This window comes from Pagrus major, chromosome 7, assembly GCF_040436345.1.
Source record: "Pagrus major chromosome 7, Pma_NU_1.0".
Taxonomy (NCBI): Eukaryota; Metazoa; Chordata; class Actinopteri; order Spariformes; family Sparidae; genus Pagrus; species Pagrus major.
The window spans coordinates 16,886,994-16,903,585 of NC_133221.1; the positions used below are offsets into that span (position 1 = coordinate 16,886,994).

Below are 16,592 nucleotides of genomic sequence, written 5' to 3' on the forward strand. Positions count from 1 at the left end.
TGGCCACCCCTACATACAAGTTTCCCTTGTTGATGCTAGAAAGTAATTTTGAGGAGATATACCTTGGAATGCAGTTTCATAATGAAACTGAGGGACCTTTGGCTGAAGAGGCTCAAAGTATTTAATGTAACAGTAGCCAAATGTAGGACCTGGAATCCAGACTCTTTGCATTAAACTTTATAGTTGGGCATCCGGCAAACATTTCATTTATGTAATTTCAATGGGACAATTGGCACTAACACATTGGAGGCTCCTTTGAAGATTAAGTCTGATAAAACAGTGGTGGCACCTCCCAAAACACAACCATACCACGTCCCTTGGCCCACACACACACACACACACACACACACTGTCCAGTGTCAGTGGATGCCGTGGCCTGGGGCCGAGCTGGTAGGGAGGTCAGATGGGGAAGATTGAGTTATCATCCCGGTGCAGCTGCCCGAGGCGTACGGGGGCCACACAACAAGGTTATCTGTCCATCTCTTGCCCTTGAGCCCCCTCTGGATGCTCGCCAACCTCGTCCTTTGTCTGGCCCATCTGACTGTCATGCCTCAGCAGCCTCTCCGAGACGACCACGAAGAGCCAGCTGCTGAGGTGGTGGGATGGGACGGAGGAGGCATGGAGCGATGGGGAGAAAAGATGATCCTACAGAAAAGCCTTTTGTATAGGAGAAAATGAGCAGATTAGCATTTAGGCTGAGGAGGAAAATGGAAATGACTTTGTAAACCTCTGATCCATTTTCTATAGAAATAGCTGTTTACAGTAAAGTGGGGAGGGGGGTCCTTTCATAGCCTGTAATCAGTCATGTAGCTGTACTAGCAGGGGGCACCAGGCGGGGGCAGGAGGATCTGTAGTGGCAGTGGTTGACACACTGCTTCCACAGAGGAAGGAGCAAAGCCCTGTAAATCCCTCTGGTCTGTGGCCCTGAGCCCTCCTCAGCTTCACCGGCCTATCAACAGACAGAGAACACAGGGCTTTCTCACGCCACACAGGCACCACTTCGCTTTCTCTGCTGTCTCCTCCACGCCCTGTCTCCTTCTCTCCCTCTTTCTTTCACTTCCTGTGTCCTACTGTCTTCCTCTCGTCTGTCAAAGCAGGTGGAGAAGATAGACTCTTGTCAATTCTGTTCCTTCATATCTCATCTCCAGTTTTTCCTCTTGTGTAATTGCCTCACAGTTTTTCCTGTTTTGTTGCAGATGGCGACTTGATTTGTTTTCGCTAGCTGCCTCTTTGTATGTTACTTCGGGGAAATGTTCTGCAGTGCATCTTATGCAGTGAAAGGCTGATTGTATTTGAAGCTAGAGACAATACTGTATTACTCTGTGGCAACACATTTATCAGGCCTTAATGTTTGAACAAGCAGGTACACAGTTTTAAAAGAGTATATGTTTTCCTGGAAGAATCCAGCTTGAAGTGATACTCCACCCAAGCTTTATCTTAAAAGTGTCAAACCCTCACACCCTGTGGGCTTGAAAGGTGGCTGTAAAGTCTCTATGGGTTGTTAAAAACTTTGAATCTAGGCAGACCAAATCAAAGACAATTGATTACAAAGGCGTTCATGGATTTAAACAAAGTTTCTGTTAACTTTCATTTAAATTGTCTGTAGAAATTTTCGATTCTACTCATGTACCACAACCCACTTCTCTCTGCAGTCTATCCATACGCTCAGTGTTTTAAAAACACTTGAAGTTGTAGCTTAAAGTGGCTAAATACACTACTTCTGGCAGAGCTTCGTAGAGGATGATATTCTGACACAGGCAATGTATCTTTTCCTCTTATGGTAGAGCGATTATTCTGAAGAATTCACTGACTGTATGCATGGGCAGCAGAGTTTTTTTAAAGTCTCATGAACGTATAAACTTCCAGCTAAAAAACAGTAGTTGTATGTTTAATACTCCAAAGATAGATTTTGTGTAGATTTTCTCCTTGTAGTATGTCCATCTCTACAGTTGAGAGACTAGATGCAGTAAAGCACACCATATAATAAAGCAACTGTAACATATTTTTACTTGTTATGTTGGCTCCTTACTGTTAAGGTTGTTGTTATTCATATGTTAAGATTATGCAAAGCATGTTGGAAGCAACACTAGCACATCGGGTCTCCTTCCAGTGAGAGCACTATGTGCTATACTGTAAGTCCTGTGTGCCGTGGCTCCCTCAGTAGGGTCTGGCACAGCCATGTGCTTGTTGTGAATGCTGCTGTAAAGTGTGATTCTAGAGTGGAGGGAGTCAGTCAGTGGGCAGGCCTGCCTGTCACCCTGCACAACATATTTATTCGTGCCGACAGCAGACTTTATGGGAGTCAGTCAGGGGCTGCCATGGAACCCGAAGTGCAGGAGGAAAAGCAGGCTTTTATGCTCGGGACAAAAGATCGACAGGGGATCCAAATTTAAGGTCATTGCATAACTACGGGAACTGAGGGGTGGGGGATGGTGGGGTCCAGAGGCTGAGGTGTTGGAGGGAAGCACATACTGGGAGAGACGGCCTTCCACGTCACAACTGTGATGCTGCCTAGTCAGAGACGAGAGTGGAACCCAGAGCCACATGCGAGGGATGATTACACTCTGTATTTGAGGAATTATTTGAAGGTGACACAAGCAGTGATGTATTACCTAAATCCACAGTGTGCTCGGGGGGGGGGGGGGGGGGGAAATGCATAATATTGTCATTGCACAAAGTCATATTTCACTCCATAGACCACATGCTGCAGTAAGAGTTTAAGTAAAGCTGAACTTAACTTCTGTATTATGACTCATAGTTTATGTTTGAATCATGAATCCCAGCACTTAATATGCAATTCATATGAGATACTAAGAGGGTGAGATCACACTGCAGATTGGAGAAAGATTTTAACAATTAAGATCCCTGAGGACACAGGATATGCTAATATCGCTGTTATCTGATCACACAGTTTAGTGCAATAATGTAATTATCCTCACTCTACCCACTAATAGGTGTGAGGGTTGTAATTTTCCCTCTTTTTCACTGTCTGTTATCCACTGCACTGCCAAGCTTCTTACATTGTTCTCACTTAACAGTCCTATGTCTCCAAGGCTGCCAAACCCACTGAAGAGTCTATCCTATTCTAGTGACGTGACAAGTTAAATTATTGTTAAATATTGCTCTGTAATAATTGTATCCCTCACTCCTATAGCAATTTCTATAGCAGTTGGTAGTGAAACTTTAGAGGTGAATAATACCTATTGCATTAGCCCAATTCACTCTGCCCCTTCAGTGTGGGAATCATGCGCAGATTCTCCGCATCATCGTCTGTGTGAAAGTTTCTGATGTGGAGATCATTTCATAATCTTATCCATGGTTTATAGAACGTTTAAACAGAGTCACAAAGCAATTTACAAAGAGTTAAAAAAAACAACAGCAAAAGTAATGGGAGCGTGGTAGGAAATGTAAGCCACAGGGTGATAGATCTTATCTGTTGGTCTCTTACAAATCCGAGCAGTTGCATTTTTGTTTAGTTGAGAGCAAAGAGGCACGTGTGACTCAAAGCAAGGAAAAAATATTGACATTTTCTGTATTAAGGGTGATTTTAACAAAAGCATGTATGATTTTGTTCAGATCACTGAATTATGAGCTATATGTCATTTTGGGAATGTTCTGATTAAAGAGAGATCAAAAGAGAGGATCAAAATATGAGTCCCTCTGATGGCTCTCTGAAATAGATCTTACATTTGGATTAGTTACTTTCTTACTAAAGAGTTCACTTTGAAACAAAATCATTTCAACCATCTGTTTGTCGTCATTAGTGAGCATCTATGTGCCTGAAGATGCTTATCAAAGCGGAGATGGATCACAAAAAGCTCATAATTGGTGTAAACATGGGACTGATGATTGAAGTGATGAAAAATTATTTAACTCCAGGAGCATAAGAGAGTATGACAAAACTGATAATATCACACTATCACAAAAAAACAGAGAATAAATTCCAATAAAAATGCCACAAGTGTCAAAACAGCAGCATTTACATTGAAAAGTGCATTTCAAACATCTTGTAGTTATGGACTGCTGTTGTATTATCTTGGTTTATTCTTCGTATGGTCGAGAAATATGTACATGCAACATTCAGGTATGGAATAAACAAGAAGTTGATGGTCTCCCCCTTTTCAAGCTGAGTATATAAAGAGGAGAGAAAAGAAGAGTTAAGTCTTTTGATGAGGAGTTGCACCTTTCCACCAAGCAAAAATATTTGAGAACAATAAATATGCAGTTTATACTCCCTAAAGACGAATAGAAACCCAGTTATTTCAGTTCTTGTACAACTCAGCATCTGGAGGGGAGAGAGTTTGGATACGAATATGACATCTATACGGTCTGCACAGCCAAATGCTTCTGGGAAGTTTCCATATTCGAACTGTAACTTGTAGTTGGCTTGCCTGCAGCATCGGGGATCTTGATGTAATGTTGTTTCAGTTCAGACAAGGCTGTAGACTGATGTATTCTAGCCTTGAATCCAAGAAAGGTTGGAATGTGAAAAAAGTACATAAAAACATTATACAATGATTTGCAAACCCTTTTCGACCTAAAGTCGAGTTCGATGCCAGTGACACAAGTGGGAAGAACCACAGCGCCCCAACTTTTTGAATCAGGGTTGTACATTGTATACTGTTGTGTCACTGATACCACATACATTTCCAGATCAACGGTGGAAGGTGTCAAATGCCAGATGCCAAAATCCTTAATTTGATCAGCATTTGGAGAGAAGGAGTGTAGGACTTCTCCTTTGTGACAACAATTTAAAGGGTAACTAATTTTCTACATTGAAGGGTGTTTACAGGTCTTGTGGAGTGCTACTTCATATGTGAAAAAAGTAGTATAAAACCTCTTGTGGCTCCAGAGGAAGCTGCATGTAATCTGATAAAATGCCTCCAGTGATGTCACTCAGTGGCTAAATTGCATTGTGGGAAATACAGGCACCAGGTTTTTCATTGGTTTAGCATTGCACTCCTAACACAGTCAGTTTCATTATGGACAGTTTAAAAGCAAATGATCAAATTCGATACAGCAGAACCGGAGATATCACCTTTTGTTTCACACGTTCATCTTGCTTTTCAACACCAGGCACCTACATTACCCACAATGCAACTGAGATACTAAGTGACATCACTGGAGGCAATTTATCAGATTACATGCAGCTTCCTTTGGAACTACAAAAGGCTTTATACTGCTAAACAGCTTTTTTCACATATGCAGTAGCACTCCCCAAGATCTGTAAACACACTTCTGGGCTATAGCAGTAAAATGAACTCTTTTGCATTTTACTTTACTGTCATGAATTGCTTATCAGTCTTCATGGAAATAGTCCAAATAAGAATGTACAAAATCTTAGACTGTTCTAAGTCTAAGTTTTTGTGGGAAAACCAGACCTAACACATTTCATAAGGAAGAGAACATGGAGTACTCTAAAACTTCCCAAAATCTCCCTTTGGCTCAAAATAAATAATTTGTGTTGTGGCATCGTTTTTTTTTAATACCCTGGGTAAAAACTGCAGCTTGGAAAGGAGCCTCCAGTTTTAAAAGTCAGAGTGGTTGAGACAGTTTTTGTTAAGACGAGGTGGAAGCACTTCAAACTGGCAACAAGGGAAGAAGATTTGGTCCAAGATATCACCTTATTTCTTTCAAAGACCAGGAACTGCCTACACAATGTGTTACAACAAATCCATCCCAGCGCCATGTAAACAAAATGGCAAAATTGGCCACATGCACACCAGCAGCTACAGAGCAGTATTTAGATATTTTGTAGACTTGAATGTGTGTATTGTGTGTGTATATGTGCAAACGAAAAAGAAAACAAACCCAGAAGAAGTTCTTCTGTATTCTTTTCTTTCAGATTTGCACAGTAATGTTCTGCTTCCAATGACAGATGATGCAGGAAATGAGTACTGCCAGTATGAGGGGAGCTTATTGTAATACACTGCCAACAACTTCCCAAAACTGGAGCAAGGAGTACAGGGTTCATCTCCATTGTCCCTCCTGCAAACTTATTTAATCCTCCATATTGTCCTTTTCTATTTAGTTTGCTGGTCTCTATTCAGCCCCTGCCAAGATATAACTGTGTTGTTGAACTCAATCAATTGTTTCCGGTTGTTGTGTATTGCTGGCAGTCTCCAGAAAATGTATTCTGCTTCTGTCTGGTTAATGTAAAGGTAGGAGTGTGTGTAGGAGAAGAGGTTGGCGTGTGTGTGTGTGGCGGAAAGTCGAGTTTGTGTTGCTTCAGTCTTTTGGTGGCTGCAGTGTGTTAACACCTGGTTCTTGGAGGAGTGTATCTGTCGGTCTGCTCGATCCTCAGCACACGTCTTTTCGTCAGATACGCTTACATGTATGCGTAGTTGCAGAGACACAGATTCGTGCAGCGGGTATCATTCAGATGACTTTCGCTATGGCTCGTCTTTTTGTACTCGGAGAAAACTGTTGACAAATGATAAATCCTTGGCAGGGGTTTCATTTCCTGTGTGCATGGCAGTTTATTCCTGGCACTGCAGTTTATGTAGAAATCCCCAGGTTGGCAGTTTATTGAATGTAAATCAGGCTGGCTTAGAGGCACAGGCTGCAGGAGGGCTGCTAATATGCTAGCATCCCCCAAATGGGAGAGCTGCTCTCTTTCTCCCTAAGCCACATGTATTCGAAGCTAATTCTGTGTTTGAATGTGGCACAGTTTACCACACAGGCTGCTGCGGTGGGATCATAATGGAGGTTCTTGTCACTTTTAGGTACTTGTTTTAACTGAGTTCCGTTTTATGATCTGTGTGTGGTTACTAATCTCTTGGACGGATAGAGAGGGCTCAGCGGGAATGCTTGCGGTTTTCCTTCAGGGACTGCCGACATGCAGGCAAATGTTCCCCCTCATATAAATCTTAATGCACATCCATACTTTCATTCTTTTAATGACATGACTCCTCTAAGACATGATAAGTCATAACATACTGAATATCATGTCAAAACAATTATATTTTTCTTCCTCAAAATCACAGATTTTTCTCAGTGGGCTCTACAATCTGTACAGCAAACAGTACAAACAGACTTAAGTCCGCAGAGTCAGGAAATAATAAGGGTCAAATGAACTTCATTTTGGCTGATTGATATTCACTCAACACTTCCTGTATCTCACATTTGGAAGGAGGCGTCTGAAGTAGGTTTTCTTGCACATATTCAGATATCAGACCCTCAAAGTCTCCTAGCACCGTGCTCAACCCGCAGAACTCCACAGATCGTTTCCTGTGAAGGAGGTGAACTTTCTTTTCTCTGCTTCTAGTGTTTTTCTAAAATGGGTCAGCAGATGTTAGAGAGAGAGAGAGAAGAGGGAGAGAGAGGAGGAGGAGGAGGAGGAGGAAGAAGAAGAAAAACAGCCAAAGCAAACTGTTTGCTCTGCAGTGTGGGCCGATAGGAGAGATAGAGAAAAGAGTGGGAGAGAGTGAGGGGAAGAGACTGCATGTTCTGGTCTGACGCTGGTGAAAAAAAAAAAAAAATCTCTGCCTTTTCTGGCCCAGATGAGATCACGTTCTGTCTTTTGCCCTTCACACCCCTTTAGATTCAATAAATCTTTGCCAGTGTTATTTTCATTATCATTACTTTTGTAATTTTCTAATTACTTTACTTGGAAATCTGCCAAATGATCACATTTGTGAACCATTTTCATTATGATGCCATTCTGCACACACTGAAGATGAACACAGTAACTGCATAGGTGTAGATATATCCTGGATAATATTTGAGTCTTTGTCACTGACACATTCAGAGAACATTCAGGTTCTCAACTGCTTGAAAGTCGTACTCCGGAAGAGTGTCACCACAATTTTACATATCTGTGTTTGATTTTACCTGTTGAGTCGTTTCACCACAGCAAAACTAGATTGGCTTGTAAATGGGTGACTGTTTTCAAAATTGACCTAATTTTTAAATACAGATTGATGATACTGTCCTCCATTAAAAAAAGAAAAAGAGGGAAAAGAATTGAAAATCTTTAAGCCTAGTCCTTTGTGTTATCTTCTATGATGAGAGAAAGCAAAACACTTAAATATTCATTTTAGGAACTATAAAGTGGTGTAGGGATGACTTGTTTTTGTCGGTTTACCTGGAAGTTAACATTGCCCTGGTTCCCTCGACAAAAAGCCTATGGGATTTTTTAATTGGATTTTGGATTATTGCCAAAAAAAAGCTCTGTGGCAAACACAAGCTTATGAAGATTACACGTTTTGTTCAGCAAGATACTCTTTACAGATGAACACCACTTTTGTGATTTTTGAAACGTAAAATTAAATCGCTAGACATAAAAAGCTAATGTTAGGCTATAAACAGACGACATTGTGGTCGCATGGCTTAAACGTCACCACAACTGAGCGTCTTACTGCACAATTGCTGTACACGTGTTCTATAAATTGATCATTGTACAAGTTCCAAAGTTAGAGTTTGAAGAGTTTTCAACTACAGTCCGCCTGTAAAGACAGACTAGTGAGTAGATGAGTCTCCGTGTTCATCATGATGACGACAAATGTCCCCTTCTGTGGTCTCATTTAGCCACTAGTGCTACATTCTCATCTGCCAGTTTCTACCAATGTGAGGGGGGGGGGTGTTCACTGAGAGATGATCAAAAGAGTACAATCAAAGGAAGCAACCCAGTTATATTTGGAGCGAATCCTCAAAATTATCCATCCACGCACTGTAAGGAGGAGGCAAAACCTTTCTGGTTTCTGTTTGTATATGCTTGCGTGTGGCTGAGCGGCTGCTTCTAATTTCCGTTTTATTTCTACTCATGAGATTTACCTGACTGAATAAAGATTATAATTATAAGATTAGACTGAAAATATCTAAACATTTTTAGGCTGTTTCCTTCTTTTGATCTTGTCTGAGATCGTTCCATGTTTGTCTTCTCTCTTCCTTTTCACTTTCATGTTTACTTAAACATGTTCTGCTTGTTTTCCAGGCTCACACAACAGAGTGAACCAGTGTCCTGTCAATGAAGTTGGGTGCCTGGATCCGGATGTGTGTATCCACATGAGCAAAGTGTGTGATGGAGTCCCTGACTGCACCGATGGCTGGGATGAAGGGCCTCACTGCAGAGGTAGTACACACACAGAAACATGCACACATCTACTCACCTTCTCTGCAGAACAGATAGCATCATCATTTTCTCCACAGCGGAGAGGCAAGAGCATCGGCTTTTGTTGTGGGTCAAAAATGACCAGCCTAGCTTCTTTTCACTGGTGTCGGCTTGTCTTCCCATCCAAAACTATAATCTCTATCCAATAATCTCTATTAGGCCCTTTAATGAGCTGGCCTGCTCTGCCTTGTGCAATTACAATGGAATTTCTCTTTCTGGGGAAAAAAGTCATTAATTTATCAATCAGCTCAGCTATGAGGCTGTTTGCCCAATCCCGGCGGGAATGAAGAGCATTCAGCCCGGATGCAGGCGAAGAAGAATCCCATCAAATCCTCTACTATTAATTAGAGACGATAGAAGAATGAGAGATGGCACATATTGGGTCCATAGTGTCTGTCTTTGTTGCAGCAGACAAAGGAGCAAACACTGGCTGCCCACAGAGGATTGCCTCAGCACTCAGCAAAGCAGATAGAGCTGTCTAAAGCTTTGCTGTTTATAGTTGCAGTAACTCATGTTGGGGTGCTTTTAATTTATGCTGTGCACACCTGTGTCTGCCTCTCCATTTTACCTGTTGTAGTAGAGATGTGCTTTTCAGGGTCAATATCCCTTTACTGGAATATGAAGTCAGTTAATCAAATGTTTACAACACTGAAGTCTGGGTCGACCAAAGTCCTGGAACAAGGGTCAGTCTGCTCAGTTCTCAAACAACTTTTGTTATCTTGGTTTACTGTATTATTTGTAACTGTTAACTATTTATTGTTTGAATGGAGTCATTTTAGATATTTTAGGTTACTTAGATTTTTAACTTATTTTTTTGTGGGTTTGATACCTGTTTTTGTCTTTATATTAGGGCTGGTCGATATGAAATAAACATTTCATGAAGGATGACATGTATCTGGATAGTTTGAAATGTGTCCAAAAGCATTTCATAAATGCTAGTACTGTTAGACAAAATTAAATATCGCAATATGTTTTACCATTATTGTAGTGGTGACTATTAGTACTTTCACAAAAAAATTAACACATTGAGATTTTTTTGATGATCATTAGTAATGTGGATATAGTGATTTAGAGGGGTGAAGGCAAATGTTACAACACAAAATTACATCACTTTACTGTAATGCAGTCTTTAAAACCAGGAAAAGACAACACTTATGCCAAGTCATGACATAATAGCTTTTTATTCTCTTCAGCACACACCCGTGCTCAAGAGAATAATCCTTTTGGACCATCGTGTGTACATAAAGATTGAGTCAATGGATAAATCTTTCGCAGTTGAGTCATTAGATTAAAAAGTTGTCGTTGATTAGTCAGAGATGAGGTTTGTCCAGAAGAGCAGGAGCACTGTTGGGCTGATGAAGTGGACAGTTGTACAGAGTGGGTGAGAGTGTCAGTATCCCACACACTGGTCATCACTGCTAGACAAGCCTTTACACAACACAGCGATGATGTCATCCCATCACAACATGCACCGCCTGTCCCCGAGGACACAAGTCCAGCTGTCCTCTGTAAGGCACCGGTGAACACACACACCTACATGTTCATGGGCTTGTGATGCATGTGCACACAAACATACACACACACAGTCACATTCTTGCAAATACACACCCAAACACACCCAGTACCCTACACACAAACACACCAGCAGTGTGCCCTGAGCTTTTGGCAATGCTGTTTGCAAGCTCCCCTCTTTTCAGGGAAAGGCCTGACCTTTCACAAGCATCCTACTGTGTGCTTGTACAAACTGCCGGGTTGTGCAGAGTATACCTGGGCGCTGATGTCTGAAAGCACACTTTGTCAGCCAGTGTGTCCAAATAATTCTGTCCAAGTTGTTGACAAGAGTGGTTAGAAATGGGAGTGTAGCAGGGTAGGTCAGGTAGGAAGGAATTTTATCTTACTGTAATATATTTCTCGAGGACTTTCATAGTGTGTGGGATTAGTTGGTGTGGTTTGTGTACAGGATTGATAGCAAGGGAGTAACTACCCAGGCGGATTCAGTGGTGCTGTGATGTGGTTGATACTGGCAATGTGGTGCGAAGTTCAGATACAGCACTTAAAGCAAGGGTAGGTAGTGTATTTTAGAAGCGTTTTTAATTGTTATATTTGAAGAAAATTGTAGCTGTCCTCCAGGTTCATTGTTTACATCCATTATGATCATTTTTAGGTGTTTTCTGACATGTGAATGAGACAGGAGGTGGTTGAAAATGGTTAGTGATCACAGCGATGCTGCTGGGGTAGTATTTTTTCAGTGGAATACTTTCAAAACCTAGCTTACTGGGATTTGATGGAAAGGTTGATGTCTCCCACTGTATCAGAATATAACAGCAGACGAATCAGAATCTGATGACATTTGTGGTATTGTTTGCCTCTTGCCAGTTTTTGAGTATTAGTCTTTTAATGAATGAATGAATGAATATTCTTTTTAGGAAGAACTTGAGGTAGAAGTCCAGGCTAAATTATTGTGAAACTCACCTGTTAGGTTTTTAATGAATATGCTGTGAGACGGTTCTAGATGAATTTGAGGGTACTGTTACTCTTTAAGAACCTCATTTTCTTGCAAAAGATGGACACTTTAAAGCAACATTATGTAGAAATTGGCATTTTGTGCAATTTTGGTGCTGTAACAGAGACACCATTCACCCTATTACAAGACACTACCATCAAAATGATGTTAAAGCTGTTATTTTAAGTTTAAAAGTTCCATAATGTTGCTTAAAGTCTCATAAATATAAAAGGGGTGTCTGTCTCTGTTTTGCAGTGTGGTTCAGTGATCCAAACCAGTGATGCTTGAGTCTCGAGTTTGCTTGTCAAACGTCAGATCTTTGCCATCCTTTGGTCAAAGTAAAGTTCCAGGCCTGTATTTAAAAGGCCTTTTTAACTAAATGTAGCCTCTACAGACAATCGGTAGTTATGTTGTTTTCCTGTCATATGGGTGAAAGTTGAGTCTATTCATCAGTCTGTAGTCTGCATTTGTCCTTTCTCTGTCATTATGTGGGTGATGGGGCCTCTCTTGGGGGGCAAGGTCTTAGACCTGCAGCCCCCCTCAGATGTGACTGATTGATAGGGAAGAGAGGTCATGACAGTACTCTTGAGAGCTTTTTCCCTTTTCCTCGCTGTCTCAAAGGGAACGCTGATTACTGTAGTGGCCTGATGCTATTGTTTATGCATGCAGTGAGCTTTCATTGTCCTTCATGTTCCAGTAACTGTGGAATGAGAATCGGTCATAGGCTACTTGAGGCTGCCTGTGGAAAAGACCGCATTTTCATCTTTATTCATGAGTGGGTCTTGACCTAAATGAGTTTATTGGCTGCAGTCAGAGTTGTCTTGCATGACAAGACCTGTTTTATTGCCAGTCTTTTCCGATCACTGTATCTAGAGACACTACAGTGTTGTGTAACTGTCTTGTATTACTTAACTCATAATGGGCTGCAGATTAAAGAGAACCTGAGTATTAATTGTTGGAGGCGAGTTAAATTGACATATGTGGGGGTGTGTGTGTTTTTGAACATTTGTGTTTGAGTATTTGTGCGAGTGTAGATTTAAGCGTCTGGGGCAGCACACCGCCTCTGTTTGGGACTGTGATAGCTACTGTTTGCTCATTACTCAAGCCGCTGCCCTGCTTCTGTTTGCGTTTGGTTACTTTGCCTCCTTTAACTATGCAGCCCCAAACAGCTGCCAATAAATACAAGTTCATGCTCACAATTGCTGAGCCTTCCTGCCTTTCTCTCTCCTGTGCATACTCACATACCAAGATGTATACATCATTATCTTCCTATACAAGTCTGATTTACCGTACTCTGCAGCGCTCGCTTTTCTGTAATGCAGCTTTCACTGTGTGATAGATTGCACCATGAAGGCAAATAATCACAAAATAGTTTCACAGATTGAAGCAGCTAAATTATATCATAATTATTAGATTATGTCAGATTTTGTGTTGAGCTGAACATGATGATCTGCTAAACTTAATATAAATTTTCATTTGTTTTTCCAAATTCATGTAAAATGCTAGAATGCTAATGAATCACCTGAAAGCTGTGCGTATCCATACAGAATGAGCAGAAATATGTACAAATCATTCAGATAAGTTGAAATCAGGTAATTTGATGGACCTGAGTAGGAAAACAGTCGGCTCCTGTCAGCAGCAGGAAGAGGACAAGGACATGTGTGGACTTGTTTCCAGACAGTGAGAGCACAAAGGTAGGAATGTCCTGGGAATTACCTGTTACGATGTCGCACACGGGAGTAGCCTGTTGATACAGTGACTGGATGTAGAAACGGACAGAGGCTTTTATTTATTTTATTTTAGATTTTAGACAGATGGTAAGAAAAGGGATTTGTTTTCAACCCACTTGATGGATAGATGATCTCATCTTTTTGCTGTTTATGAAATCATTCAGTCGTGACAGTTTTGTTGTGTAACTACTGCCATGACCCGGACACACCCGGTCTCTGTCTCACTGATCTTAAGTCACCCTGTTGCACCCAGCCTGTCCACCCCATGATTACGTTTTAGAGGAAAATGTCATTATTCATATCTTTTTCATAGACTGGCTGTAAACAAAGTCTAAGAGCAGTTCCTCTTCATTTCTTTCTTTCTCTGTAGCCTCTCCCGATGGTCTTTTTCTCATCAATCAGCCTTTATTTATGCCTGACATGAGGCCAAACTTTCAGATAGACTTCCAGAATACACACATCAGATCAGATCAGAAAATACGATGATGGCAGAGGCCAATGTTTATCTGTTGTGTCACATCAATTTTGCACTGGCACATTCATGAGCTACTGGCTCATAACATCCCTGCTTTTGTAATACTATATATACATTTTATTTTATAATTCAGTAGGTAGTTGTATAGAAGGCCAAAATGACTTTTGAAGGAGTTACTTTTCAAAAAAAGGTTCTTTTTATGTGACAAAAGGACAAATTAAACATTGTTCAGTTGTTCGTATGTTCATTTTTTAAAAATTAAGATAACTTTGTTTGCCGGACGCAAAAAATTGTTGCAACTCTCCTCTAAAGAGGTCGCTCATTGGGATGCATCAGGAACTTATGCTGTCATTATCATACATGCCTCATATTTTTATCAGCTGTAGTCTGCTTCCCCCGAGTAGTTGGCATCTGTTCGATTGTGCAGACAAGTGTAGAAATGTGAGATGTCTTCTGATGAAGTCTAGTGGGCCTTTTGGCAAACTTCCTTATACTCTCACTCCCTGTTTCCCTCTCAAAGGCTATAGATGAGTGAAATTGAGGGTTGCCATCCATGCAGTAACAGGATCAATGGCTTCGGCATGCTTGTTTAGGACAAGTGTGTCACTGTGTGATTTGTTTCCTTCGTTCATTAACCCCTGGTCAAACGTCTGACACGCTGCTGTTGCTTGTTTGCTCAGAGCTGGGACTTTCTAACCACTCCATATCCTTAAGCCCTTTATGCACTCGTTTCCACCTCTGTTTGCCCTGCCATTCCCTTCTCCCTCCTCTTTCTCCTTTCCTCTCCATTCTTCTGTTTCTCTGCTCTCCCTGCTATCTTACAAAAACGCTCTCTGAGGTTGGAACGAGCAGTAGGATTTGCCTAATCACACTCTAGAAACATTTGCAAAAATACATTATTTGCAGCTTGTGCATTAACACATATTCATAGCTACAGGTAGAAGTGTAGCTGGGTGGTAAAAAACATTACGTTTATTTATCGACACCAAAGTCTTACCATATCATACTTTCTCATGTCTGAAGGAATGATAACTTGGATTTAATCAAAATCTGTCAAAATAAGAGTTCTCAAAATTGACAATAATCTTTTTGTTCTGTCAATTTTTTTTGTCATCGGCACATTAAAATAGATGGATGTGATGTTACTGTGTGATTAGAATAGTTTTACTGTCACAGGTTGATATTGAGATAATATTGTGACTATTAGAGCAATATTAATTTCTTCAATTATCGCCCACCCATAGCTAGATACTCGGGTACAACATGAAACAAAATGACCCTGGACGGAGGTGCATTTTGTGGGTGTTTTTTACTCTCTAGTCGCCTGTGGTCTCTCACAGTGTGAGGCTCGGTGAATGGATTCGATATGGGCCACAGTGTTTGCTGGGGGACTCTTCCTTTCAGCAGGGCCACAACAAAAGGGTCATTGTGGCCCAGAGTGCCACAGGCTTTATATAATAAGGGCCCTTCACTGGTCCAATCTCCGCTCTTCACAGCCATACTATCACTAGCTACTGTAAGCAAAGTGTGTCCATGACCATTCATCGTTTTTGTTGTTAGACGCTGAGGCAAATTTAATTCTGCTTGAGTTCAGTTCAGTGTTGAGTAAAGTTTAGTTTTTAGATCAGCATTGGGTGTGTGAACGGTTATAGGTTATGTGAAAGCTTTTACCTCTGTTGCTGATACAGAATGTTGCTCTGGCCAGGGGTGGGTGATCTGACAATATAAGGTGGTGATAAATCTTAAAGGCTTCCACAATCTACTTTTCATGCAAAATGTAGAGATCTCTGTTTGACGTCCTCTTACTTCTCATTCCAAATGTTGATAACCTCATTGACAAGCAGATCCACGCTACATGAACATACCAAGAGAGTGTAGCCAACAAGATGAGTATGCTGATTGGACAAATCATAGGCATCGCCTAAATTGATGTGATATTATGTTTTGGTCAGATGGACCACCCCTGGCTGTAGCCACTCTCCTGGAGCTTCAAAGTGTAGCCAAGGGTTGTTACTGTCTTGGTCTGCAGCTCGTCATATTTCATGTCGGCATAAAGCTTGATTCAGAAATGAAAGCTTTCAGAAATGGAGAGAAGAAGATCCACTTATGTACATGTGTGACATAGAAAGAGTGACAGAAGAGACAAAGAGCATATTGTTGAATAAATGAGAGCTGACTATGATCAGGATAATATCTGTCCCCCTGCTCTCACATACTGTAATTTCCTCATCAAGTTGATCTCTGTGGCTTCATACACTGGTTTATTGAGCTCAGGGGCACGACCCACCCAATGCAGGTCACAGGCCTGTACTTGGTGGATGATCTAAGTAATGAAATATTTTATCAGCCTGAGTTCAAGAGTGTCACAGCTGTCTTTATTGGAGGTTTAAAGCTAATAGAAGCTGTCTGAAATGTCATTTGTTTTGTTATATCAGCCACAATCTGACACCCTACCCCATTTATCTTCTAGCCTAGACACACACATCTGCATTCACGCACACACACACATCGTATAGAAAGCATAATGAGGGGATGTGTGGATGCCGCTCTTTCATTTCCTGCCAAAAGGATGTGTCCTCGAGTTCTCTCTGGGGGCGGGAAAGAAGAGGCCCCTCTCACACGTGCACATTCAAACCGGCCCGTCCATCACATGCTCAGATGAATACACATGCATCCACTTGTGCGACCCCGACTCCCTCTCTTTCTCCCTCACAAATATACACGGTACATATACACGGTGATAGGATATGACAGTATGGTTCTGTGAAGATT

At 41.2% G+C, this 16,592-nt stretch overlaps 1 protein-coding gene across 1 annotated transcript in view; it reads left to right on the forward strand.

The window, feature by feature from the left end:
• The window catches only part of lrp1ab (low density lipoprotein receptor-related protein 1Ab), a 90,192-nt gene that overhangs the window by 18,905 nt on the left and 54,695 nt on the right, over positions 1-16,592 (forward strand). The window contains exon 3 of the mRNA XM_073469537.1: positions 8,936-9,073. Within this exon, the coding sequence (XP_073325638.1) occupies positions 8,936-9,073 (138 nt within the window). The remainder of the gene's footprint in view (positions 1-8,935; positions 9,074-16,592) is intronic.